The 27,455-nt window shown below is 46.6% G+C and overlaps 1 protein-coding gene across 1 annotated transcript in view; it reads right to left on the bottom strand.

The window, feature by feature from the left end:
* Positions 1-27,455, bottom strand: part of CACNB4 (calcium voltage-gated channel auxiliary subunit beta 4) — a 769,275-nt gene that overhangs the window by 519,687 nt on the left and 222,133 nt on the right. Inside the window, exon 2 of the mRNA XM_078681745.1 lies at positions 11,173-11,292. Coding sequence (XP_078537871.1) covers positions 11,173-11,292 — 120 coding nt within the window. The remainder of the gene's footprint in view (positions 1-11,172; positions 11,293-27,455) is intronic.

Below are 27,455 nucleotides of genomic sequence, written 5' to 3'. Positions count from 1 at the left end.
CCTACGCTGTGACAGGCTAGAGGGCTGCATTGGACAGACTGCTCTTCAATGTAACTCCTGTAGCTTAATCATACCTGCACCTGGGCTACCCCATCACAGAAGCGCTAGAAAGAACCTTCCCTCGCTCCTAATTTCTCAGCTTAATGTCAGGTCCCTGGTAAAACACCATTTGGAGGTATACACTCTATTGACAGACAAGAACCCAGACATACTGTTTGTATGTGAAACCTGGCTTAAGGACGATCTAACTAGCATCCCCAATCTGATGCTACCGGATGGATTCTCTATGACCTCCATCAATAGAGGCACGAGGGGAGGTGGCATTGCCGCCATCTATAGAACATCATACACCTGTACTTTTGTGAAGGAAGACATTACGGGCTGTGAGTGTGCTCGATTTAAAATCATCACTAGCCCTCATTTCTCCCTCTCTGGCCTTTTTATCTATAGACCACCGGGCCCCTCCTCGAAATTTATAGAGGAAATCTTAGAGATAGCCCATGCTCTGGTTACAAGCTCCGCTAACTTCACGATCTTGGGGGACCTAAACCTCCACTTCGACTCCATCTCGGATCCGACCATCAGTAGTTTTTTAGCGGACCTGACAGCCTTGCAGCTGACCCCTCTTATACAATCCTCTACTCACTCAGCTGGCCACCTACTCGACCCGGTGTTTACTAATATTCTGGAAGCCAAAGCTGATCCACCAATACCTATGGGGTGGACTGACCACTTCCTTGTCACATTTGTGATACCGGCCGATACTCAATCCAACAAGGCAATGCCCGCCTCCTGCCTCAAACGGCCCTGGCACAAACTCCAAAATATGAATTTTCCTGCCAGTTTAGGAGAACTTAATTTCGAAACCTCGAACGACATTAACACGCTATATGCCGCCTTTCAGGAATGGATCACCAAAGGCCTCGATAACATCATTCCAGCTAAATGGACTAGAGGACGGAGCACCCCCTCGAACCCATGGTATGACGAGAACTTAAAAAATCTTAGAAAGGAATGCAAAAGAGTGGAACGTCACTGGAGGAAAGAATATAGGGACAAGGACAAAGCGTCCTACTTGGCCACACTCAAGAGATATCATAAAGCTATATGCACTGCTCGCGCATCCTTCTACGCCAAAGAAATTGATTCCAGCTCCAACCCCACGAAAACAATCTTCAAACTGGTCCAAAAATTACAAAATGGCGGTAACCCTGCCTCATGTATTTCCTCCACTCAACAGTGTGAGGACCTCGCCACTTTTTTTATAGAAAAGGTGAGGAAGATCTACAACACCTTCATACAAAACCCCTCGGCCCGCGCTAGCTCTCCCTATCTCGCTTGCAAAGGCCCCGGGCTTACTTGTCTGCCGGCTATCTCCCACGAGGACCTAGCTAAATTTTGCAGAAAGGTGAAATCCGGCGCCCCCTCAGACCCCATGAGACCAGCCCAGTTTCTGAATGCTCTGTACTTCTTTCTTCCCTCTTTGGCCACGCTCCTTAATCTCTCCTTTTCATCGGCCACAGTACCCACATGTTGGAAACAGGCCTGGGTCACTCCCATTATTAAAAAACCGACTTTGGACCCCACAAAGCCGGAGAACTACAGGCCCGTCTCACTGCTCCCCTGGGTGTCCAAACTTGCAGAAGCCCATGCGAACACCGTACTCACTGCCCATATGGCCGAAAACAACATCTTGGACCCCTCCCAACACGGGTTTAGGCCGGGACACAGTACGGAGTCCGCCCTTCTTGCCACCACCGAACACCTCAGGGAAATCATGGACACCGGTCAGAGCGCTGCGCTGATACTGCTTGATCTCAGCGCAGCCTTTGACACGGTCTCCCATGAGATCCTCCTGAGCCGTCTGGAAAGTATTGGGATCACTGATCGGGCACTTGAATGGTTCCGATCATTCCTCACGAACAGATCCTTTCGTGTGTCAGCCCCTCCATTCATCTCCCATTCTCATGCTATTGGCCAAGGAGTACCACAGGGCTCTGCCCTTAGTCCATCTCTTTTTAACTTGTACATGCAGCCCCTTGCGGCAGTGGCCAAAGAATGGGATCTCACGCTGGTGTCGTACGCCGACGACACACAGCTGGTAATCACCCTCACTGAGGTGCCCTCTACCTCTGCTACAAAATTCAGAGATGGGCTGGCCGCAGTTGCCAACTGGATGACCGAAAATTGTCTACAACTAAATGTAGAGAAAACCGAGGTGTTACTCCTGGGTAAAAACCTCAGCCACTGGAATGACCACTGGTGGCCCCCCTTACTGAGCCCTACCCCCCCTTCCAAATCTATGGTCAAAAACTTAGAAGTATGGCTGGATTCCGCGCTGAACTACCAAACTCACACCAAAAAGGTAGCAGCGACATGCATTGGGCTGCTGAGAAACCTCAATCCCATTCTAGGCTTCTTTGACCCCAAAACACGGCAGCTCATTGTCCAGGCCACCATCCTGGCCCGGCTGGACTATGCGAGCATCCTATTATTAGGCGCCAACAAAGCCGAGACAACTAGGCTTCAGCGAATTCAGAATTCTGCAGCCAGGGCTATTGTAGGCCTTCCCAGAAGATGCTCGGTCAGAGGCACCATACAGAGACTCCACTGGCTTCCTGTGGAAGCCTGCATTCAATTTAAGGCCCTCACCACTGCTTTTAAAATCCTGAAAACGGAGGGCCCTGAACTCCTCCAATCGCTGCTTACTCCATACACCCCCCAACGCAATCTTCGCTCTATGGGCCAACATCTAGTAGTGGTCCCCCGTACAAAAGTCTGCCGCTGTGGAGGACGCTCCTTCAGACTTCTGGCAGCTAAACTATGGAACTCTCTACCCCTTCAAATCCGCAGCATCGACAACCTATTCACTTTCCGTAAAGCAATTAAAACCCACCTCTTTCCACGTCTGTAGGTCCCTTTTCTCCTTACCCTCACCCAGTAGGTTGTGCTATGGTTCTTAGCGCCGGGACGCCCCGTTGCTGGGGCAGCTGTCGCGCTCAACAAACCTTTAACATAACATAACATAACATAACACCAGTGCCTAAAGGAAGTGTCACTAGGTCTTGGCACGGGGTGGTGACAGGGGAGGATGAATAAGGTTAGGGGGCCATAAGAAGAGGCTAGAGCTTTAAAACTTTTCCATACTTTGCTTGCTCTGCCCTAGTGGTTTATATATTTTTTCACTAATGAAAAATGAAAAAAAGTATTTAAACCTATTTCATTTACTTTGATAAATTAAAAACATTTGCTACAGGAGGTGGGGCTTAGCAGCCGTCATGATAGCTGCTAGACAGTCATCGCAGATTACTCACTGCATCTGCCTCTGTCTGAATGCTGGTGAGTTGGCATTCTGGGTGAATGTGCAGACGTGGACGTGCCCTATCAGTGACCAGCCAAGCGGATGAACTGAAATCATGCACCCAACATTGCCTGCCAGAACACGCACTGTACCTCCCTGAGTGAGGCCACAGAGGACCTGTGGAACCACAATCGGTTGCAGGTTGGAGCCTCAAAAATCTTGAGGTTGTGAGTGTAGATAGGCAATCTCCTTGACTGATGGGGCATATCGTTGGCCGGAATCAGTGACTGCGGCCAGTCTGCGAGATATATAGCAGTGTGGCAAATGGAAACTGAAGACACGCGTCTCTGATCAGGGTGAGATTTGACCTTCGAGCTCCTGGAGGTATGCTTACACGACCAGGACGATCGGGCCAGTGAACACTGCAAGGATACCTAGTAGCATATGAGCTCTAAATCCACGGCATACTCAGTGCTCAAATGCAAAGCAGATGGGCTCTTCAATAGCATGAAGTCTCAGAAGCAGCCTGCATGACATGCAGGAGACACGACGCACATTAAAAATCATTGTTACCTGAGAGATATGACCATTTATTTATATACTGTTGCACATTTTACTCTATCTGTACCACTCACCTTGACTAAACCTCATGCATACTGACCCACTTAATGAAAATGCTGGTTTTGTACAACACTAGAAATGCTATGATTTGATGCAGCGATCCATTAGTGTTTGGAGACCTGTCCACGCCAATGTCTAAACCACAAGGACACTTCTTTTCATGGAGGAAGTAAATGGGAGGCAGAAATCACACCGAAAACGTCTTGACATGCTACCCCAAATACAAATAAGAAAGTGTTGTGTCAAATACCGCCTACAGGAGCCCATCTTTATGTTGCTTACCATGGAAGGCAGCCAGCATGAAGAGACGCAATACCCTGATGATCTAGAACAGTTTATGGACTTGTTAGAAGCTTCTACCATGAACACATCACAAAGCAGCTATGGCAGGTTGACAGCAGGAAAGACTCTGACAGATGCACCCCACCCATATGAAAGCACTTATACCCAACAACAAACTCGGAGCAAACACTTGGCAAGAATCACCAAATGCTGGACACAGACAAGCCTAATGCGGAATCTCAAGATAGGAGCAGAGGCAGTGACAAGCCCAGATCCCTTCTGAAGGCATCATTTTGGTACAGCAAATGTAGATGCCTTCAAACCTGCCTGCAAGTTCTGTAGAACTCCCTGATGCCTATCCGCTTGTAGGATTCTTCGACTACGAATGTGTACCACTTACGAACCAGATGGAGGGTGTGGGGGATCTGACAGGGTTGTCTGTGATGAGGACACAAACTGCTTTGTATGTCGGGTCTACTCAGTTAATTTTATGCAAGGGTCCCTGACACAAGCATTTTTGGGGCCAGTGACTCTCCTGTACTTAGAAGAAGCTTGAGGCTTTATGTATGTAGTATAATAAAACAGGATTTTATAGAACTGAAACAGTGAAACTATTTGTTGTGGTATCGGAAGTATGGGTCTTGGTCAGGTATCTTTTATCTAGTCAGCCAGGTGGCTGAGGCGAGTAAGTATGTGAGGCAACTTGCCCCTTGTCCATTTTATTTACTTTTTACCCTTGTTCATTACAAAGTAGTGCAGACTGGTTTTGGGTCGGTTTTGGGTCTAACAAAAGAACCATACCACTTTTTTCAATTGATCATGGGCTGTGATTGGCAACATTTGAAGGGTTCTCACTTGCTTTGCTGACCAGGGTGTCTCATATTTTCACCATTCGTCAGCTCCAGCATCTTAAGCAGACATTGCACTGGGAAGGTAACTACCCCCCAGATGAGAGGATTATAAATACCTGGTGGGAAGTGGGTTAGCAGGGCGTCTCACTCTAACTCCTAGACACAGGGGGAAGGAATGCTGCTGCCTTCATGCAAAATTCCCCAATAATTGACTGTTGCTGTCTTGCCATCCTAGAATACACAGCACCCTCAGCTCTGGCACATCAATGTTCTCCTTACCACTAAGTTAAGAGGAAATACACTTTTTACTTGAGGGAGTCAGATAAACTTGAGAGAGACTGGGTGGGCAAGATTATGCACGTAGGGGGGTGAGTCCCAGATCTTGTTCCAGGACATCACTCTCCCTGGCAGCACCGCGGCATCTGCATCACCCTCAAACTCAGCCGCCCTTTGTGGTAGGGTTTGCGCCCTCTCTGAGCCAGTTTTTGTCTAAATATCCCATTTATTGTACTGTTCCTGTGAGCCTGCGTCAATTGTATTTGTGCCTGATTCCGTTGCTCAGGTCCTTCCCTCTGCGCCCCCTCTTTGTGTTTCTGTATTCCTGCTGTTTTTTTAACCCGTTCCCGCCCCGCTCCCACCCCTAGCTGCTCGTTTCTCCCCCCTCCCCTCCACTACAAATGCCGACTGCTGCCGGGGAGTGCGCGTGAGTCCCAGACCTTGGTCCGGGACATCACTCTCCCCGGCATCACCGTGGCATCTGCATCTGCGTTTCCCACGAACTCAGCCGCCCTCTGTGGTAGGGTTTGCCCCCTCTCTGAGCCTGTTTTTGTCTAAATATCCCATTTATTGCACAGTTCCTGGGAGCCTGCGTCAATTGTCTTTGTGCCTGATTCCTTTGCTGTGGTTCTTCCCTGTGTGCCCCCTCATTGTGTTCCTGTGTTCCTGCTGTTTTTTCACCCCGTTCCTGCCCCGCTCCCGCCCCCTACCTGCTCGTCCCTCCCCTACAAATGCTGACTGATGAGTGGTCGTGCCGCAAGCACGTTTGCACCCGTCCGCACCTAGACCGCACCCAGCTCCAGACTATCTGGTCCCCGCGAATGCCACGCCAAACGCTGCCACTACAGCGCCAGCACCCTCCACGCACTCAACACCGTACGACAGCACACCTGCTTCCTGGCCGCCCCGAAACACACCAAAGGACCCTTCTCCTACAGGAGCTGCAGCTTCACCAGCCTCCGAGCCGCCAAACCACCCACTGTGACAGGACGCAACCACCTCAGATGCATACTACTGAACACCCGGTCCGCATGCAAACATGCCATCGAAGTCTGGGACCTGCTCGACACATCCTCCCCTGACGTCGCCTTCCTGACTGAGACCTGGATGAATGCCTCCTCGGCACCGGACATTGCCATAGCCATCCCCGACGGCTACAAGATCACCCGCATACACCGCACCAATGGAGTAGGAGGTGGAATCGCCATCATCCACAAGAGCACCTCAGGATCTGGACCAGCACCGACAACACCCTCAGCACCGTCGAGCACCGGCACTTCCAGATCAAAACTGATCCCAACATCACCCTCAGAGGAACTCTCGTCTACAGACCCCCTGGACCCCGGCCCAAGTTCAGCGACTCCATCGCCGACTTTGTCAGCACGCATGCCCTTGCCCCCACAGACTACATCCTCCTCGGAGACCTGAACTTCCACCACGAGAACAACAACAACACCAACTCCACCACCCTGATTGACAATCTCGCCAACCTCAGTCTCAGACAGCTTTTCACAACACCCACCCACTCCGCCGGCCACACGCTTGACCCCATCTTCTCCGCAAGCCCCCACGTCTCCTTCAGCCACACCACTGAATTCCACTGGACCGACCATCGCCACATCCACTTTACTTTCAGGAAACCCACCACGCACCGCTGCACTCAACAGGTCCCCCGCCACAGCAGGTGCAAAATCACCGAAGACCAGCTAAACACCACCCTCGCCCGAAGTCCACCCGCCGGCCCCACCGACCCCGACACTGCTGCCCACAGCCTCAGGCGCTGGATCGACAATTGTGCCAACACTCTCACCCCAATCAAGAAACCCTCCAACAGCTGGTTCACCGCGGACCTCCAGGCCTCCAAGCAAACTTGCTGAAAACTAGAGAAGAAATGGCACAGCGAACAGACACCGGACAGCTACGCAGCCCACAAGAACGCTATCCACCGACACCATCGCCTCATCAGATCCACCAAAAGGGCCTCCTTCAAGGACTGCCTTGACAACAATTTACACAACAGCAAAGAGCTCTTCAACATCGTGAAGGAGCTCTCCAACCCCAGCTTCAACACCAACGACATCCCACCATCGCAAGACCTGTGCTACTCCCTTGCCACCTTCTTCCATCGCAAGATCGCAGACATCCATGACAGCTTCAATAACCTGACCGCCTCGACAGCCACCGACATCTCAGACTCCAGGTCCACCACCCACATCAATCCCCTGCTCATCAAAATCATGAACACCATCCACTCCGGCTCTCCGCCAGACCCATGCCCGCACCACATCTTCAACAAAGCTAGTACCACCATCGCACCCCATCTCCGCAAGGCCATCAACATCTCCTTCAAGACCTCAACCTTCCTGGAGAGCTGGAAGCATGCCAAGATTAACGCCCTACTCAAGAAACCCATGGCGGACCCGAGACCTCAAGAACTTCCGGCCCATCTCCCTGCTCCCGTTCCCGGCGAAGGTCATTGAGAAAAACGTCAACAGGCAACTGACACGCTACCTCGAGGAGAACAACATCCTGGACCCGTCCCAGTCCGGGTTCCGCAGCAACCACAGCACTGAAACTGCCCCATCAGCCGCCTTCAACACTGTCTGCCACCGCACCCTGCTCACACGCCTCCACAACGCAGGGATCCGTGACAAGGCTCTGGAATGGACCACCTTCTTCCTCTCTGGCAGAACCGAGAACATCCACCTCCCCCCTTTCTGCTCCAAAGCCTCAGAGATCATCTGCGGCATTCCCCAAGATCATCCCTCAGCCAACATTGTTCAACGTCTACATGGCACCGCTCATCCACGTCACCCGCCTGCACGACCTCAACATCATCTCTTATGCCAACGACACCCAGCTGATCTTCTCCCTCACCAACGACCCCCTCACCGCCAAAACCAACCTCCACAAAGGAATGAAAGCCATCGCCGAGTGGATGAAGAACAGCCGCCTGAAACTGAACTCGGACAAAACAGAGGTCCTCATCATCGGCCCCACCCCCTCAGCCTGGGACGACTCCTGGTGGCAGACCGAACTGGGAGCAACACCAATACCCACTGACCACGCACGTAACCTGGGGTTTATCCACGACTCAACATTCTCCATGACCAAGCAAGTCAACGCCGTCTCATCCTCCTGCTTCCACACCCTCCGCACGCTTCGCAAGATCTAGAGGTGGATCCCCACCGAAACAAGAAGAACGGTCACCCAGGCCCTCGTCAGCAGCAGGCTGGACTACGGAAACACCCTCTATGCAGGAGCCTCAGCCAAACTCCTGAAACATCTACAATGCATACAGAATGCCTTTGCAATTTCCTGCAGTAGTCCCCCCTGCAGCAATCAGGGTTACTGTGATGTGCAGCTAAGCGTGGGACTGCATCACTAGATGTTTGAGAAGATCCATAATTGTGAGAGGGTGTGAGAGAAGAGATATTTAGGCCCTTATGTGCCTCTGTGCGTTCTATGACCTCATCTTTGCTGCATGTCCCTGGTTAATCCTCCCTGGGAATCTATACACTACATACAGAGGGAAATTACAAGTACAGAATTTGTGCCTACTTTGCATAACTCGTGTACACACAGATTACAACTCTGCATGTGAAAACTGAACATTTGGGGATTGATGAATAATCAGTAAGTTCCACTTGCTGAAATTACACTTTCTTTTAGATCTACCACCTCTGCCCGGGAATCATTTCTGCCCATTTAACAAAAGCATTTATGGTTATGGGAAGTAGTACTATACGCAAACTCTTTTACATACTCTTACACACCTTTATGAATGCTTCCCGAAACTCTCTATTAGTAAAAGGGCATGCTTTCTATTTGTACTAACCGTATATGCATAGTCTCTGAATTGTCTCATTTTATACCCTTTTTAGATGTTATGAGGCCAATTTACCAATGCAATGAAAAGTACATAAAAATGTACTAGCATATTATTATTAATTGAAGTACTCCAAAGTTCATCTGTGAATAGCTTGAATATCTTTATTCTTTTTTTGAAATAAGTGTAAAAGGAAATGGGTTCAGGAACGAGAAGACAGGAGAACAAGTAAAGAGAACAAGGGGAGAGCAGTTGACCTAATGGCTAGGGCTGCTAGGGCGGTCGACCTCGAATCTGGGGTACTGGGTTCAAGTCTCGGCAATGATGCTGAACATCCTGTGAACATGCTGTGATTCTAGGCAAATCACTTAATCTCCCCGTCCCCGTGCCTAACCAAAAATGAATGTGTGTACTCATGTAACGTAACTGGTGCTATGTCAAGTTCGCCTATATAAAACTCGGAAAAAAAAAAGTGTAAGGATAACATGGAATGGCCGTCCTGAAAATACAGTTTCTTGATGAGTTTGAGTGTTGTATGGATTCTGCACACATACAGAACTATGCACAGGACCTCAGTGAATAGGTGGTGTACAAACCTACCACATCCGTACCCAAAATCCCAAACCAACTAGCTATAGTGAATACCAAAATAGCGTCTCATTTGTTCTCCGTCTACAGCGGGGCTACCAATGATTAGACAACCCAGAACACGTCACTGGGAATCGCGGGAGCCAGACACTCTTTCGCTTACTCACTCATACTTGTCCACAATGCGAGTAATCAGAGATTCTGTATAGTGTGAAATGTTTATTTCAACTAACGCGCTCTATGGTGCAGTACACAAGACAATACTTGCAGCAAAATGCATAAACACAACATAGTGAGTATTGTTACAAATACCATAAAATGCAAACGGGGATAGCATGTTAGAAAACAGTGGAAAAGTACTATATGACCTGACCACCCTCCCGTGACAAGAGATAGTTTATTATAAAAGGGAAGACCTCTGGGCAGCAGCAGACCCCATACCTCAAGGCCTAGATGCAATGTTCACATCACAGGACAAGCACAGCTCTTCTTGCAGGAAAGGTGTCTGCAAGTGTGTCTAAAACAGGTTGCGGTTGCAATATTAAAGTACACGATTTTCCAGGAGTGCAGCTGTGTGTAGCATGTTATGTCTAGGTGCGAGGAACTGATCAGAACAGAATAACAAGGGGCATTGTTGGTTAACTTTGAACATTGTGTACAGACTAAACCTCAGAGCACAACAAAGAACTTGCAAGGTAAACAGTTCTCATGTGAAAGGAGCACAATCAGAGTCTTGTGGAATATATGCATGCAGTGCAGTGTGCAAAAGCAGCCTCACGGCAGCGAAGCTAATGCTAACTTAACAAATGTCGACAATGGACCTATAAGCCTTACTACACAAGAAGGAATTAGTCCCAAAGGAGGATCTGGATATTAAGTATCGTGTCAACAAAAGAACACAAAACTTTGAGCGTGAGGATGTGTAAACAAAAGAGGTTTGGTTATTTTGCTTAGGCACGCGGTTCCTTAATTATGAAACTTTTTCTAGCCAAAGTAAGTGTCTTTCATGGGAGTACATGACTGCCAGGTGGGTCAGAACCAGATTTTCAAGATAATTTCTGACAATGCAATTGATTCCTAATTAGACTGATGGTATACCAATTTATCCCATGCAGGTATCCAGAAAATCTGCCATAGATCCATCCTCAAGGGGCAATTTTGGACACCCCTGTTTAAAGTTATCTTGCATGCTACTGTACATAAATGGAAAGATCTCAACAAATGTCAGGCAGGCAAGGGACACATTTATGAGCATATTTTACTCTCAGTGGGAATTAACCTCTTGTACGGCAGAGTAAACATCAGGACAATTACAATTTGATAATCATACTATTTTAAGATCAACAATGTATTTCTCATTCATTTGAACTTTCGATCATTATATAAGAAGTAAACTATGTAAGGCTTTAATAATTACAACGTACCTTCGCCCTTTCAAGTTGTACAGCTGCTTGTTGCTCTTTCTCCTGGCGAATTGCTTCCCTGTCCTCTTCCAGAGAGGCATCGGAATCTGATGGTCTGCTTGTGTAGGAATCTGCTGAGCCCTGCAGAGGAATATTTATGGAAAATGTGATTTTTGCATTTCAGACTTCTAATGTTACTTCATTTCTTTTTTTTACATTGAGTGGCAATGCTGCCCAGAAGCAGTTTCTAATTGACTGTTGCCAAATTAGTGAAAAATAAACTTAGCTAAATAAAAACAAACTTAAGGAAGATGAACATAAAATAATAATTTTTTAGTAGTGTAAAGTTTCAAAACATTTACTCCTCCTGCGACAAAAATTGAAAAAAAAAGTTTCGAAAGTTTTATGAACTGTGTAATTAACCATGTTCAGAAATAAAAAAATAGAAAGAAATGGAAAACAAATCATGAAAAAAAAGAAAACAGATAAGTTGTCAGTAGGAGAAAAGGGGATGCATGACAAAGACCCTGGGAGGGAAAAGGGAGACCAGATGTTTTATAAAAAAAATATATATATATAGCGTCACAGTACAGTGGAGTACCATAATTGGTAACAAAGAATGTAGCCAACATGTGAGAACGGAGAGAAATACAGTTACAGATGTCTTTGCAGCACTGCATACCACTCTGGTGCTAATTCTAAACATACAACATTAAGAACAGTCAAGGAGCACTTTTCTTGGCAATTCAAATAAATTCCACGTATTAGTCTAAAATCCGATAAACATTTTTTAGATGAAATGTATTCGTTTGTAGCTGATGTCGTTCTTGAATGCAAGTATTACATGTATCAACTGCATCAGCCAATACATTGTATGGTCTTGTTGCAACTTTCTCAGGATTTAAACGGAATGAGTTGAATTTTCTGTAGTGTACCGTCACTAGAATCATTACCATTACAGATTGTGATGAATTTGTGCACTGCACACAGCCTCTGTTTTAAAGAATGTTAGTCAAAGAAAGTAGATATATCTTAATTGTAAGCCTTTTCTTGAAAAGGTCAAAGAATGGTATGGTCCCTTTGTCAGTTTAAATAAGCTATTAGCTGTAAAATAACCAAGTGTTGCCCTATTTGCATGGGTTATGAATAATAAAACACAAGTTCAGTACTTCCAGTTGCAGAATTTGAAAAGGGACCATCCAGTGTAGGGCTAAAAATCCAGTTATTTTTCCACATCCCTAGCAATTGCCAAAAATAGGGATTCCCAACTGTTCCTTCATTTGTCTGCTTGGGTTCTGCAACATAGTGTGACCCGTTCACAGGATTGCTCTGCTTGGTCTTTGCAAGTCTTCTGGTCTGGTTAGTAGTAGTGTAAATGTATTTAACATACACATCCATGTCCAGATTTATGTAGAAGTCACGTAACGCAGTGCAGCAAATAAAGGTGCTGCGTTGCTTTGCGTGAGGGGAAGAGGGCAGAACAGTGCCATATCTATTATGATGTGACGCTGTTATGCTATCTCCCTTCACTAGTGCAGTTTTGCCTGCATGCGCCCTCAGTAGATACCCATGTGACGTAGTGCAAGGGTGTCTGTTTTTTGACAAGCATAGCTTCTGTGTGGGAAAAGGTGCGTTCCAGTACAAAGAATATACTTGACAGCATTGTCCACGTTGTATGTGTGTTGTACAATGAAACACACATGTAAAGTGGGAAAAACAAGAAGAAATGTAAACATTTCCCCTCGGTACATCTGCGTCGAGGAGGTGCAGATTTTGGTGGAAGTCGTTGCCTACAATTCTTTGTAGATTGGGATTTGCATAAAAACCCCTTGGTGGTTGAATGGGAACGCCCGTGCACGACGCAAGGAACGCCACCTTGACGCAAAGTAACGGAAGGCAATGCAGCTGTGCATAACTTTTGGGTTGCAATCCAACGCAAGTGGTGATTTACATTGGATTGTAAATCCCACCTGAACACTTTATGTCTGGTTTGCTCTATGAAAGTAATGAAAATCTGACGCAAAGCATTTATAAATCTGTTCCTCGTGTCCAAACAAATAGTAGTAGTGCAAACTCGCTTAACATTTAGAGCAAGTACAGCACAAGCAGTAGGAGTGCAAACGTTTGTCTCACATGTGACAGACAGAGAAGGTCACAGAAGTGCAGTCTTGTCTTATAACCATGAACAGAGTGCAGACAGCGTCCATGCAAACAACCCTGACACACAGAATTGGAACAGCACAGGCAGCAGTGGAAACCTTCTTCACATATAGCACAGGTAGAGCACAGTCAACAGTAGTGCACGTTTCATTCCCAGGGGCCGAACAAGACATGCATAAGTCTGGGGTGTAGCTACCATCGGTGCAGCAGGTAGAGTGCACCGGGGCCCAGTGCCCTGGAGGGGGCCATTGAGCCATGATAATTGCTGTATTTTACTACATCCAACAATAAATTTCCTTGCTTGCACCAGGGCCCATGGCTTCACTGCTAAGGTACTGACATGAGTAGTGCATCTTTCCTTCGTACACAGAGAAAATATACAGAACAGCAGGCACACAGCCTCTGTTTTAGCCCCTTCACTGCGGGGGTAAATCCCCCGCTGTGCTGGGGGGCAGCGTGGCGAGCACAGTGCCCGCATGCTCATGACGAGCACAGCTCGTCATGAGGCACGGCGTTCCTGTGCTCATGACGAGCTGAGCTCATCACAGGTGCACCGGCTTCCGTGGAACGCTCAGCACAGCAGGGGAATTCTCCCCGCACCTGAGCGTTCCACGGCCCATGACGAGCTGAGCTCGTCATGAGCACCGGAGCACCGTGCCTCATGATGAGCTGAGCTCGTCATGAGCATGGTAAAGGTTAAAGAATGTTAGTCAAAGAAAGTAGATATATCTTAATTGTAAGCCTTTTCTTCAAAAGGTCAAAGATATGGTATGGTCCCTTTGTCAGTTTAAATAAGCTATTAGCTTCCTTTTTACACAGAGGCAAGGTACAACACAGTTGGCAGCGGTTCAAGCTTCCTTTTTACACAGAGGCAAGGTACGACACATTTGGCAGCGGTGCAAATTTCCCTCACAGTTAGAACAGTTACAGTGGTGTAGAATGATGGTTCAGATCTCCTTCAAACACACACCCCATGCAGAACAGGGCCAGCAGGGGTGAAGGCTATTGAAAACCAAGGCCATGCATGGCACCTATAAAAACAGAGAGTAGAGTTGGAGCGTCGTCAACCCATCATGGAATACTCTCTTCCCCGGCTCTGTTAGCCGTACAGAAGGAAGAGAAGAGAGCCTCATTGGTAGTGGCTGCACTCACCTGAACCTTAATGTAGCAGCAGAAACGTCTGCTTACCTTCTGATCCCATCCACCAACCTAATGAGAGCATGCAAGCCTTGATCACCGAACAAACACAGTGGCGTCAGGCATTTAAGAAGCTCTTGCAGGAAGATCTGGGTCAAAAAAGTCACCCTGGACCCACATGTTCCAAGCATCTATTTTGAAATTATAAAAAATTTCCTCAGGGAATAAAAACATGGTATCATCTTTACCTGCTTCCATTTAGGGCTTTTAGACACCTTAGCTGCAAAGAATTAATAGGGGAGGTGTGCTTCAAAATCTATAAATAGATGATACCGGGAATTTGCTGGAATTTAACAGGGAGAAATAGCAGAGTATTTACCAGGAAACGTCCATTTTGGAGTGATATTCGTAAAAATCCGAATTAGTCCCCAACAAGTCAGAATAGGCAATAATTATACCACCCACTACATTTCGAACATCTCAATGTTGCTTTTTATCATGTGCGATAATTATGATATTCGACAGGCGCTTGTGGTAATCAGGTCCCTAATGGGTGCTTAAGTAATGTGGTAACTGCTTTCACAAAATTTTCAATGGATACCTTATTTAAACACACAGTATCCTACGACGATACTGCTTGTCTAGGTACATAGAGTGTGTCTGTATGCATCTGTGTGCCTTGATTGTGTCAGATTGAAAAAAGATCATCAGATCCTTATCAGAACCCTATGAGATAACTATTTAAAAGAGACCGTAATAAGGCAATTTAACCCTGACTAATCCTACATAAACTGTTCTTAATGTGTGATTTGAAAACGGTAGATAGTGCAATCCCTCCATGAAAACATGTCTATAATTTATGTAAAATGGGCGACTTGTGACGCGCCCTGTTGCCTGTAATAAAGAAATGATGTATCAGCTTAACTGTAATAACTGTTTTTTATTTATAAAGTTTTTATTGATAACAAAAAACAGAGACATGCCATTTGTGTCAATGTACATAGTATGCAATATCAAAATCTATCTTGCATTTTTGAGCCACAGATTATTCCATCTCATAAAAACACTGTGCTAAACACATCAGCAATATTTATGGAACAGTTCAGTTTGTTGCAAGTCTAATAGACAGTACCAGCATGTTGAAACGCATTTCAACTTCTACAACCCCTCGCATCAAGCTGTCAGTCAATATATCCCCAAAGTTACCTGCAAGCTGCGTATTCCATACTCCTCTGCACCAACAACCATAGTTTATCAGACTTATGTATCGAGGGATCCTCACACCATTTCTCCTAATCTTTGGTAGCTAAATAGGTCTGATATAGACCCCAGACGTTTTTAGGACGATTATGAGGGGGTAGCAAGTCACTGCGATACTCAGGTTGCGTACTACAGTACATCATATATTTTGACCAGTCTGCCAAGGTAGGTGTCGGGACCAGCTGATCGCCACTCTACGCTTAGCTATCAGAAGCCCCATATCAACCAGCCATCTAACCACTTTAGGCAAGTGCTTGGAATACCCCAGGAGGGCAAGCATAGGATCTGGCGCCAGGGTCAAGGCCGTGATATCCCCCAAAGTTTTAAATATCAAAGCCCAGAAGGAGGCAATACTAGGACATAACCAGGCTAGATGGAAAAAATCAGCTGAGTTTACACCACTAAGATCACACTCTGCTGAGTCTCGAAGTCCATATCTACAGAGTCTCTCTGGGGTGTAGTAAACCATGTTCAGAAATGTAAAATGTATCAGCCTATGCCGCCAATTTAAGGATATGCGTTTCGTGCACTCGCAGCAGTATCTCCACACATTATCTTCAATAACCTTGCCCAGATCCGCCTGCCAAGCTAACCTAGCTTTGGTGTAATGATTTTCCTGGTACCCTTGAGCCATGTTATACATTTTAGTGACAATCCGCCCTGGTGTGTCAGTTTTTATCATATGTGTAAGAGGAGCTACATCAGGTGGCTCTTCTAAGTCACCGCCCAAGAGTTCCTTCAATGATTGCCTCATCCTATGGAATTGTGTGAGTAGCGTGGCGTGTTGTCCCGCCTGTTCTACCTTATCCCATGTTTTTGCCTTGCCCTCTGCGAACATATTTCCTATAGTCTTAATATTTATTGAGTTCAAGGCTCGAATCATCCCTTTCTCTTTGCATGGTGGTAGCCAGAGGCCCCATTCTAGCGGTGTCTGTGGGGAGTATAGAATGGCACCTGTTTGTAATTTCAGAAGGTGATGCCAAGCATGAACTGTCGCGTTGATGGAATCTACGATTCCGGTTCTACGGACCGGTGGATTAAACAAGAAAGCAGGCAATGGGAGAGGCATCGCCACTACTTTTGCAATTTGAATGTGTGAAGTTCCAGTGGAGCTATGAATTCAGTAGTGAGCTATCTGTAATAACTTATTAACGTTGAGTTCTACCGTCACAAGGTCTGTTTAAAGACTAAAAATGAAACACTGCTTTTCTTTCTTCTACACTGTTTTTCTAAAAATGTTGGCAAAATGTTCAGTTCTTGCATTTCTGAGGTAATTATGGAAGTTGTGTAACGCTCCTGAATGTTTCTATACATTCTCAGCTACGGCACTTTCTATTATTTTTATATAGCAAATATTTAACAGCTTTTTTAGTGTGTTTAATTTTGCACTAGAGATTCTATTTTTATTCTTCATATTTGCAAACATGCTGTCTCTTTCATTTGAAAGAGCTAGGCACCAAGGATTTAAGTGTGTTTTGGGGAAAGGTGATGATGTGACCTTATATTATAAGGAATTAAGTTCCTCCTGCCCTACCCAATAAGGATATTGCAAATCACCTCGGAGTTCCATAACCTTATAAAGGAACTCGGCCGTCGGTCTCTTCAATTACTTTCAATAACCTTATAATGTACAGCAGGAAACACTTTTTCCCATATATTATGATTTATTAGTCAGTAAAAGTGGCTTTAGGAATTTGTAATAACTTTAGTGAGATCTCTTGTTAGCATCCGCATTTTGAAAACTTATTGCAGCACGACTGCCCTTCAGACAGTGCGGGACAGGATTAAAAATAAGTCCAAAATTATTTGAAGTGGATGTACACATGCCATCTTAAAACAGTCCTACTCTCCACTTCTGCAGCCCCTCTTCTCCTGTGGAGATGCCTGAAATCCCCTGACTGCAGTATTGCACAATCTCGTACTCAGTGATGTTGGCTGCATAGAAAAAGTGGTGGTGGGATAGGTGTGGGACAGACGCAGAGCACAGAGATGGCAACCCAGCTCTGAAGAGAGTTTGGCGGCCTACAGGTTGTAAGTGAGCGTGAGATGCCTGGAGTGATATGTGAAATAGAAACCTTGAGAGGAGCAGAGGACATTCTACTACTCAACAAGCATGATTCGGCTGAAGAGGTCCACTCTGCTGAGCCGCTTCTCCAGACTATGCTTGCAACTGCTCATTGGAGAATGAAGCTGCACCCCAGGGTTGTAGCAGTTGCTGCAGCAGCTTATGTTATTTGTTGCTCAGCAGAAGAGACACCATTCTCTGCCCAACAGAGAAAAGTGTCAGCTGAAGAACCAACGTGTCCTACTTGTCTGACGCAACGCCTAGTAGCCTTGAAGGATACAGGGAATGTTGCAATTTATTAACCATTACCTAAGTGGCTGATTTTTTAAACCATCATGTTTAGTATGTTGCCAGTGATCATGATAAAAAAAAGTTTTGTGATTCCTGATCGGTGGACTTGTATTTTGTATTTTTTAGCTCTGTGCTCGTGGTTAGTTTGTGTAAATAGATTATTAAATGTTTGTCTCTTCTGCGGCTACTAATATTATCACTATTTTTTAAACTTTTCAGTAAAGGAAGATGCACATCTTTTTGAGTGTAGGGGAAATGTTGCTTTTTTATGAGCATGGGTCAGCCTCCAATTGAGAGCTGTCTGTCACATATCACTGTTACCTGAAATACCCACACTGACTAAGGTGCCTCACAAGCATCTGATTTGTCTAGAAAAATACCTGGGTATTTGTAAGCGAGCAAAGATCCCTGTACCTTGTGTTTGCTTGCTAGGCTCTATTTGATCAAAGTAAGGGATTCGCGTGTGAGTTTTACTGCAATGCTTGTGCATGAACCACTTCGTCTGTCTTCTATGTTGCATCTTATGCTTTGCAGCTCGGTTAAAGGCTTTTTTCTAGGAATTCTAAGTGTCTTTTGGATTTTGACTGGGCTGAGCTCAGCATCAGTCTTTCTGAAACTTTTCTGGCCTGCTTCCAAAATTCCTGGCAAGTTTTGTAGGAATGTAGCTTTTGGCCTAATTTGGCATTTTGATTTTAGACTTACCTTTGAAACAAATCAGCTCCATTTGAACTGATTGCATTGAACTGTGGGGCATATTATCAAAAAGGGCGTTAAAATTATCGCCGCTTTGCGGCGATAATGGGCTTGATAGTATGCCGTTGAGAATTCCCATAGAAGCCCAGGTTCACACCAGAACCTGGGCTTCTATGGGAATTCACAAGGGCATATTATCAAGCCCATTATCGCCGCTTTAGCGGCAGTTTCCTGCCGCTAACGCGGCAATAATTTTAACGCTGTTTCTTGATAATATGCCCCTATGTCTCTTACAATTCCCTACAAGGTGTCTTTGCTCTATTTGGGGGAGTGGAAATGTATGACGATGTGCCTTAGCTTTAGCCCTAGCTTTATTCCATCATTTCAACATAAGGGGCAGTTGGTCCACTAGCAGCACCAGATTACATTTGATGTATAAATCTTAACTCATAAGAGATTTTTTGCAGAAGCAGATAGATACATCTTGCTATTGTTCATTACTTCTTCTTGCAAACAACTTTCCAACCAGTCCTCTCTCTTTGTACCAAACGTTTATCCACCAATCCAATCGCACATGTTGAATGCAGCATGAAGGTAAGGAGTTTAGCCTCAACCAGGTAAAAGGCAAAACGTTTTTGTTCCAAGAATAATTTATCCAGAACATCTACCAAAAAGCGAGACTAATCGTAAACTGAGACCATCTCGTATTTCTTGCTGGTATCGAAAAAATGATGCCTCAGAAATTAATATTCAAAATTCCCAACAGAGGGATTTCTGCCAACCACAGAGTGGAAAAGTGTTACTGCTTGGAGAAAAAGCTGGCAAGTAAAGCATTCAAGTACAGCCGCTGGATTATTCCAGGTATACAACTAGGTTATAAATATTTAATGCCCTTCGAATAAACTATGCAAACAAGCACTGGCAACGCCAATAGATCTGGCTTTAATGCTCCAACACAGACATTCACAAATGGTGTTTCCATGGGTTGCTTTAGACATGTGCAAATTTACCTTTGTGAATCAGGCGTTATGAGTTTCTCTTTTGATGGTAAATCTTACTCAAGTATGCCCTTCAGTACACTCATGATCCAACAAAACTAATTTCCGCCTTTGCAATGGTAAAATGTATTTTGAAGTGAATTAGATCCGAGCAGTAACTGGCTATCACAGTGCATAATTCCCTTTATAAAGAGTTGCATAGCTATCTCTCAACAGCCTGCGATGCTCTTAGATCTTAATAGGTGCATATTACCAATACATGGTATTCACCAAATACAACAATGAACACTTTGCTGGGCTGCCCTGCCTAGCTTGATTTGATATTACCAAGTGACGAGAGCCTAGCTCAAACTTGCATCCATTCATTCATTCTAAGCTTAAACAAATTTTAGCCTTTTGCTGGAGCAAATATAGCTACAGCCATAAAGTCCTCCAGGTGAGGCTGACAAAGCTGCAAAATTCCTGAAAGTCACACTTTCTGATACACTAAGACGCTATCAGCTAAAGTGCAGGTGTATTGTTCTCCGTCTTAATACTACGTAAATTGACAACGAGTGACTTGAAAATGCAATTCAAAAACTGAGACTTTTCGCAAAAGCCCGCAATTTTCATGTGAAGAGATTGGAGGTGGAAAATGTCAGTTCCAAGCATGTGCCATTCGCATCTCCATTTGCAAAGCCTGGTGTTTCCGATGCATTCTATGAATGTCACCCTAGGTGCTCAGCAGCTGAACAGGCACCCAATCAATGGATTCCCACCCCCGTCCTGGTCATGATGCTGACTCATAATGAGCTCGAATGGCGACGGACTGGCAAGTGGGTCCTCTAAGGCTCGCTGTGCTGCTATGAATACCTAGCATGAGGTCAAATATTCCTAAAGGAAAGGTCATCCTTCACACTGCAAGAAAACGGCTAGCTGCAAAGGAACTCTTAATGACTAATAGGGAAACTTTGTATGGCTGCACTGCGGAAAATGGGCAGCTTCACCGAAATCTCTTTGGATACACAAAGCTGGTCAATTTAGTCTCGCCTCAAACCCATGTTAATGTGCCACTATTGTTGACTTTAATTCTACTCGGCAACAAACAAGATGGTTACCTTGTCTGATAGACTTTAATACAAGTGCAGAAGGGCTTCTTTTTCTGTGGGTATCTTTAAAACCACCTCAATAATATAAACCAAATGTCATCTCACCAAAATTAGAAAATTACAAATTATTTTGTAGATATATTTTAAAAGGTAAAAAAAAATAGAAAAACATATTTTCGTTACAGTTTGGAAGGTTAGGGCAGCAGGGGTCAATGCGAGGTGTTGGGGCGAGATGCAAAAGGTTGTGTGCAGGACAAGGCCATAATTAAATCAGTAGTAAAGTTGAAACGGCATTATTCAGTAGCGGGGCGTTAGGGCTATGCATCAGATAATGAAAGGAGCACATGAATGCCACTCTCTAATGTAAATTATTAGTGATTAAAAAGTAGAGCACAAGAAAATTGGCTTGCCAGTTTCTACTCATTTTTTGGTAATTTATTTTTCATGAAAAAATAATTAAACAGAAAAGCAAAAAAATCCATATTTTTCAGTGACAATGCGCCAAGGTGAATTCATTTCATTCAGATGCGTACGAAATGAAATAATGTGCTGAAATCCTATATATTGTCTTTGCAGTCTCCACATAGGAGAAAGAGAAATATGGTGGCAGAGTCAAAAAAACATTAATTATAGTGCGATGAAATAAATGAAAATTAAACGGTATAAAACTCAGATTTGTAATGGATCAAGGACAGTTTTAGAATACCAGAACAGATGAAGACACTTTGAGTTTGATACTAAGCAAAGTGCATCTGGCTGAGAGCACTGCTAGGCTGATGGCTCGACAGGCAGCTAATCTGCCGAGAAAAGGCCAACAAGCCGCACACCAAGAAGACTGATGAGGGAGCAGCAGCATCACAGCATTACAAGGCTTGTTCCTGTCCCAGCTTTCGACAAACAGACTGCGGAGTGGAGTTCTCTGTCAGAGTAGTGTGAAAAGAGGAAGTGCTCAGCAAATAACTGAGAAAGTGGCAGGAGGAGCACACTCAATTTGTAGCCTGTCAGGTTCAAAGCTGGATTTTAGTGATGAACACTGCTGGACCACAGTGGCGACCCCTACGCTAAGGCGGAGGTGGGTTGCCCCACTGCTTTGAACCAGTGAAAGAAAGGAAAAATAAAATGATAATAACGTAATGTCATTATCATTTTATTATGTCCTGCTGTAGCAGCGTTGCGTAACGGGGAGCGGCGGGGCTGCTCTGGCAGGGGAGGAGTGGTAGCACCCTCCTCAGTGCGCAATGGCTGTTTATCATGAGACCTTCACATGTTCTCCATGCAGGCTGCATTACAGCCTATGTGGAGAACATGCCCTGGCCCCAAGACCCTGGCGGCTCTCAGACCAATCACAATGCTACTCCGGGGAGCCTAGGTGCTTACCAATCACAAAGCTGTATTGAAGTGTTGTAATCAGTAATGGGAGCCTGGCTGCTTGGTTCCGGTTTCATTCCTGAGGAGAGACTACGGAGAGTAGGTGGTTTGGGGGGCAGCCGAACACCGTGAGGTCTACCCCCGGGCAGATTGGGAGGGGGTGGGGAGGGCCGAGTACCGGCCATTTTGTGGGTTTTGGGCTACATTTGGAATAGCTCAATTGTAGCCCAATTTCATAGATAGTCCAAAAGTTTTAAGGGCCGTTTTCGCGCTTCGTTTTTGAAAAAGGCTGAATTAGCATCGGGTTTTATGCATATTTGTATACATCCTATAGACGCCTGTTTTTATCTAATGTAACTCAACTGACACTTTTGCTTCTGATTACATTTTATTTTATTAAGTAGCTTTACTTCTTTTTCTTTTTTTGTTTTCTGTTGTTTTATCAGTGCAATATTTCAATTCTTATTTACAGTACAAAAAATTCAAAATTCATCACATACAACATTGTTAACCATAATTATATACAGGAAAAATTCCCTTCCATATTTGTATACAGAAATTGTCCTTCAACGCGTTTTGGCAGAGCCTTCCTCAGGAATTCTGTATATATTCTGTATCAATGATAACCCTGGCGTCTCTTTCTTCCTTTGAGGTCGTGTTGTGACAGGGTCGCGAAGAACGAAGATGCTGAAAGTACCTGGCATCTCTTTCTTCCTTTGAGGCTGTGTTGTGACCGGGTCGCGAAGAACGTAGACGCTGAAAGTCGTGGCCCAGCCTCCTCCAGTCTCGGACAGGCTCAGGCGGGCCTGCCCTTGGTCCGGGCTTCGTCCGCGATTAGTCCCGCGCGCGGGGTGAGAGGCAGCGCTATAAGCGCGTTGACCCCGCCTCCCCCATGCTCGCGGCACTCACGGCAGCTGGTGGAAGAGTGATGCACTCTGGGGGTAGTAGTCCTCTCCAGAGTGTAGCCGGTAGCTCTGACTCTATGGCGTGCCCTCAGGACCCTCAGCCCTCCAGGTGATCCTTAGTAGGTGGCAGCAAAGTCCTGCTCTGAAGGTATGCAAGTTTAGCAGCAAGGGTGCGTGCAGCAAAGGTTCCCGTTTTCGCGCTTCTCCAGCCACCATTTTTGGTTTGGTGACCTGGTGGCTGGGAGTGCTGTAGGTTTTAGCATTTTTTAGGGCCTAGTTTTGTTTGGGGAGGAAAGTAGAGGTAGTTTGGAGATTAGGGGTTTTTGAGCATAGGTACCTGCTGAAGTGATGCCTACAGAGGATTATCGTGTGTTGGAGGTGGTGCAGCTGTTGAGTGAGGCCGGCCGGCTGGATCTGCTCATGCCAGAGGCGTCTGGGGGCGCGCGCCCGGTGAGGCGAGGGTCGGCGGGGTGGCGGCCACTGTGGCGGCTTGCTCGCCCCCCCTGGAAGGGTCATAGAGGGCAGGTGAGTGATGGGGCTGCGCGGGTGATGTGAGAGCGGCCCGTCCTTTACCCCTGCATCCCGGGAGGGTGGGAGGGAGTTTGTGGTTGTTGCGGAGAAGGTAGGAGGGGCACGGCGGGGGCGTGTTTTGCATCTCCCCGGCGAAATCACTGGAATCTAGGGGCTGCTCGTATTCGAGGAGAGCGGCCCCACACAGGAGTGGGAAATCAGAGCCTCTGTCGTTTGAAGAGGCTCCGGTGTGTAAAGGCAGGAACGGGACACGTCGGGGGGAATGGACGGATATGAGCGGGGGAGGATGCAGGGCGGCAGAGTGAACGGGAGAAAGAGCCCCTGGCGCCTGTTAAAACAGCAAGGCAGCCGGGGCAGGGAAATAGAGTAGCCCAGGTCTGAGGGGGCGGCATTGGGACACGGTGGCGGGCTCCCAGGACAGAGCAGGCACCTCCGTAGTGGAGAAGGGAGGTCTGTCAATGCGCAACGGGAGGGGCAGGAGGGTGGTGCAGAGACGCTGGGGTAGGCTATCTCGGGGTGCAGGGGAGGGCGGAAGGAGGGGGGTAAGGGCAAGGGGGAGCAGTGGGGTGACTTTTAAGGAGGAGGAGGTGGTTGGGGAAGCGGGAGGAAGTGTCCCTTGGGTTGTGGAGGAGGAAGGGGATGAGAGGGAGGTTTCCCCCATTGCATTAGATCCAGAAGGGAGCGACAGGGATTGGGAAGGCTTGGGCATCTTTTCCGCTTGGATGGAAGAAGTCCGGGGGGTAGGTGGGGTGGGCATTTAGTGGGGTGCCTTTTGAGGGCGGGGCTGGGTGATTTGGGAGGAGAGGACAAGGGGCAATTGAGGCCAGGAGCCAGCGGGGGGCGAAGGGGAGGGGGGTGAAGAATTGTTTGGAGTAGACGCCAGGCCTAGTTGGGCCACAGTGCGCGGTGCAATGGGTTTGGAGTGGAGTGACGGGGAGGGGGAACAGGTAGAGGGGGGAGAGGTAGACGTTAGTGTGGTGGGGCGGGCTTGGGCGGCCAGCACTCTAGGGGCAGGCAGGAAGAGGAGCTGGGTTGGGAGAGAGAAGATGGGTAGGCCCAGCACACCAGGCCTTTCCTTTTTCTTTTAGGTGGTGAAGCAACAGGGCGTGCCCGGCTTGGCAGGGCTAGGTGCGGCTCGATGGCGCCAAGGAGAAGGGAGGGTGGAGCCTCACGTGGCATGCCCAGTACCAGCGGGGGAGCACGGCGCGGCTGGCATAAGAAGGCCCAGGGCGGGCTAGCCAGCCCCAACACCCACTGGTCCTCAACGGTCCGGGGGATATCGTGGACAGAGGAGCCCCGACGAAAGACATTTGAGTGGGGATAGAAGGGTGCAGTCAGCACCTCCAGTTGAGAGAGCCAGGGGTGACAGCGTATAGGATGGCATGGGAGGAATTTTTGCTCTCAGGTGCTAGTCGGCAGGACTCACCGAGACTTCGAAGGGAGGACGTGATACAGATCTAATTGATAAAGGACTTTCTAAGGTTACGATTGCGGGTAAACTTGCAGGGATTGCATTCATGGGAAAAGTGTTGTGGGGTTATGCGCCATCCGCAGGAGAAATTGGGACGCGGATGCAGGAAGGTTGGGCCCAGGAATGTGACCGTGCAAGTAGGGATAGGAATCCCGTGTCTTGGGATTTGTTGGGGAGGGTTCTTCAGAGTTTGCCAGGGTTATGTACTGATGGATATGAGGTGTGTCTATTCTCCACACTGATGGTGTGGATGTTTTTCGGGGCCTTTCGGTCTCAGAAATGTTAGGAACGAAATCTGGGGATGGGCTTCTAAGGGGTGAAGTGTCCCCTTACAGGGATAGGATTTGCATTTGGCTGCGTAAATCTAAAACAGATCAGAGGGGAGGGGTTAAATGGGTGTCCTTGCAGGCTGCCGAACCGCAGCTGACTTGCCCGTGTAGGTGGGAAGCGAGGTGGAGGAACCTTGTGCCCGGCCCGGTTGCTTTGGTTTTCGTTCATTCAAATGGGCAGAGTGCTACAGCTTCTCAGCTTTTAGCGGTTTTGAGGGAAGCACTTGCAGAGCTGGGGATTGATGGCAAGGGTTTTGGGACACATTAATTCAGGATTGGGGCAGCATCGGAGGCGAGTAACAGGGGCTGAGGGCGAGGGGGCATCATGAAGTTGGGTAGATGGTCTTCGGATTGCTACCAGCGCTATGTGTGCAGAGCATTGGGGGATGTAGCATGGTTCTGTTGTTTCTCCTGCTCATTCATTTTTCTCGTTTCAGGTTTGGTGATGGGTCCCCTCGCCAGGGAGATGTCTATCTGTATTGTAGGACATTCTTTTGTAAAGAGGGCACAGGTCAAGGCCCGTGCCAGTTATTTGGGGGAATATTTGGGATTTAATAAAGATTTGTTTAAAGTTTATTGGAGGGGCAGAGGGGGCATGCGATGGAAGGAGTTGCTGCAGGTTCTGAATGGTGTCTTGGTGGCTGGTAGGTGCCCCGATGTGCTGGTGATCCACCTTGGGGAGAATGACATGGTCAAGGAAGCGGGTTTGGCTTTAATGTGGTCGGGTTGTTCTGTCGTTTGGACAGAACTTGTTCCACGTAGGGTCTGGAGAGGAGCGGTTAATCCAGGGGTGGCAGACAAGGCCCGGAGCAACTCAACACTGAAATGGTGCGTTTTTGCAGGCATCTGGGTTTTTCTAGGATTTCTCTTAGGGACATTAAGTACGATACACCGGGATTCTTCAGGGGAGATGGCTTTCATTTATCCAATGGATTTGTGCCTACTGGAAATCAGGGAGGTCCTGGCCAGGATGTTGAATGTGCAGCAACGTTAATGGGTCATTCCTAGGAGGCAGGGGGGGCAGGAAAATGTGAAGGTGGCGTTTCTGCTACCCTCCCACCTTTCCCTGGGTGGCGGGGTTGTTGAAAGTTGTCCAAGATTGGCTGAAGTTTTTAGTTAAGTGTTGGTAGTTTGTGAGCAGGGGCAGGGAAAGGGTAACCAGGTAGGCTAAGTTTAGACTAGATGTTTGTTAGTTACAGTTGCACAAAGGCAAGTAGAGGTTTGGGTCATTGGAGGATATGATTTGTAAATGCCATATTGTGTAAGATTGTGTAATATGGTTGTTATGTAATGTTATTTTGTACCCGCAGGGTGGGGGATTTGATGTGGGGATCGTAGGGGTGGGAGGTGGACAAGGGGTCAGGTAATTTATATATAGTGAGATTCTAGTTTTGTAAGGCAGTTGCCAGTGTGGCTATTTTGTGATATGCACCGGTTTCAATAAAGCGGCGTTTTACACTGACAAAAATTGGTCTCAGTTTGGCTTGCCCCCCTCCCTCCCAAAGATGACATATATAAAAATGCATGAATAAGGGCACTCGGAAAGAACACTCTTGGAAGGTGCATGCCTAACAAACACTTTGGGGGCCTGCTAGAGAGTTGCTTCAATCCCAAGTAACCGGCAAAAGGCTAACATGTGAGACAGAAGAAGTAGGCAGATGTATGAAAACCAATGATGGAAACCTACTAATCTCAGATAATTCTTCTTAGGAGGCTAGGCTAAGTGGCTGAAAACAAAATGCGCAAGTATTGATCATGTTATAATTTACTCAAACCTCGTTTGATAAAGGAAATTTGTGTTAGGTTTAATCAGGAATAATTATTTCCTAAATAAAGAAGGGAAGAGACACCTTCAGTGAGTTATCTGATTAAATGTTATATGTTTTGGATTTGTATGTGATAAGGAACATAATAGCGAATGGATGGAGACCAGTCTATTAAATGAATCAGGTTGTTGCAAAGACAAACATATAAGCAATTAACAGTGATTATATAATGATGTATCATG

This window comes from Lissotriton helveticus, chromosome 3_1, assembly GCF_964261635.1.
Source record: "Lissotriton helveticus chromosome 3_1, aLisHel1.1, whole genome shotgun sequence".
Classification (NCBI taxonomy): domain Eukaryota; kingdom Metazoa; phylum Chordata; class Amphibia; order Caudata; family Salamandridae; genus Lissotriton; species Lissotriton helveticus.
This window is presented reverse-complemented; position numbering and strand designations above follow the sequence as displayed.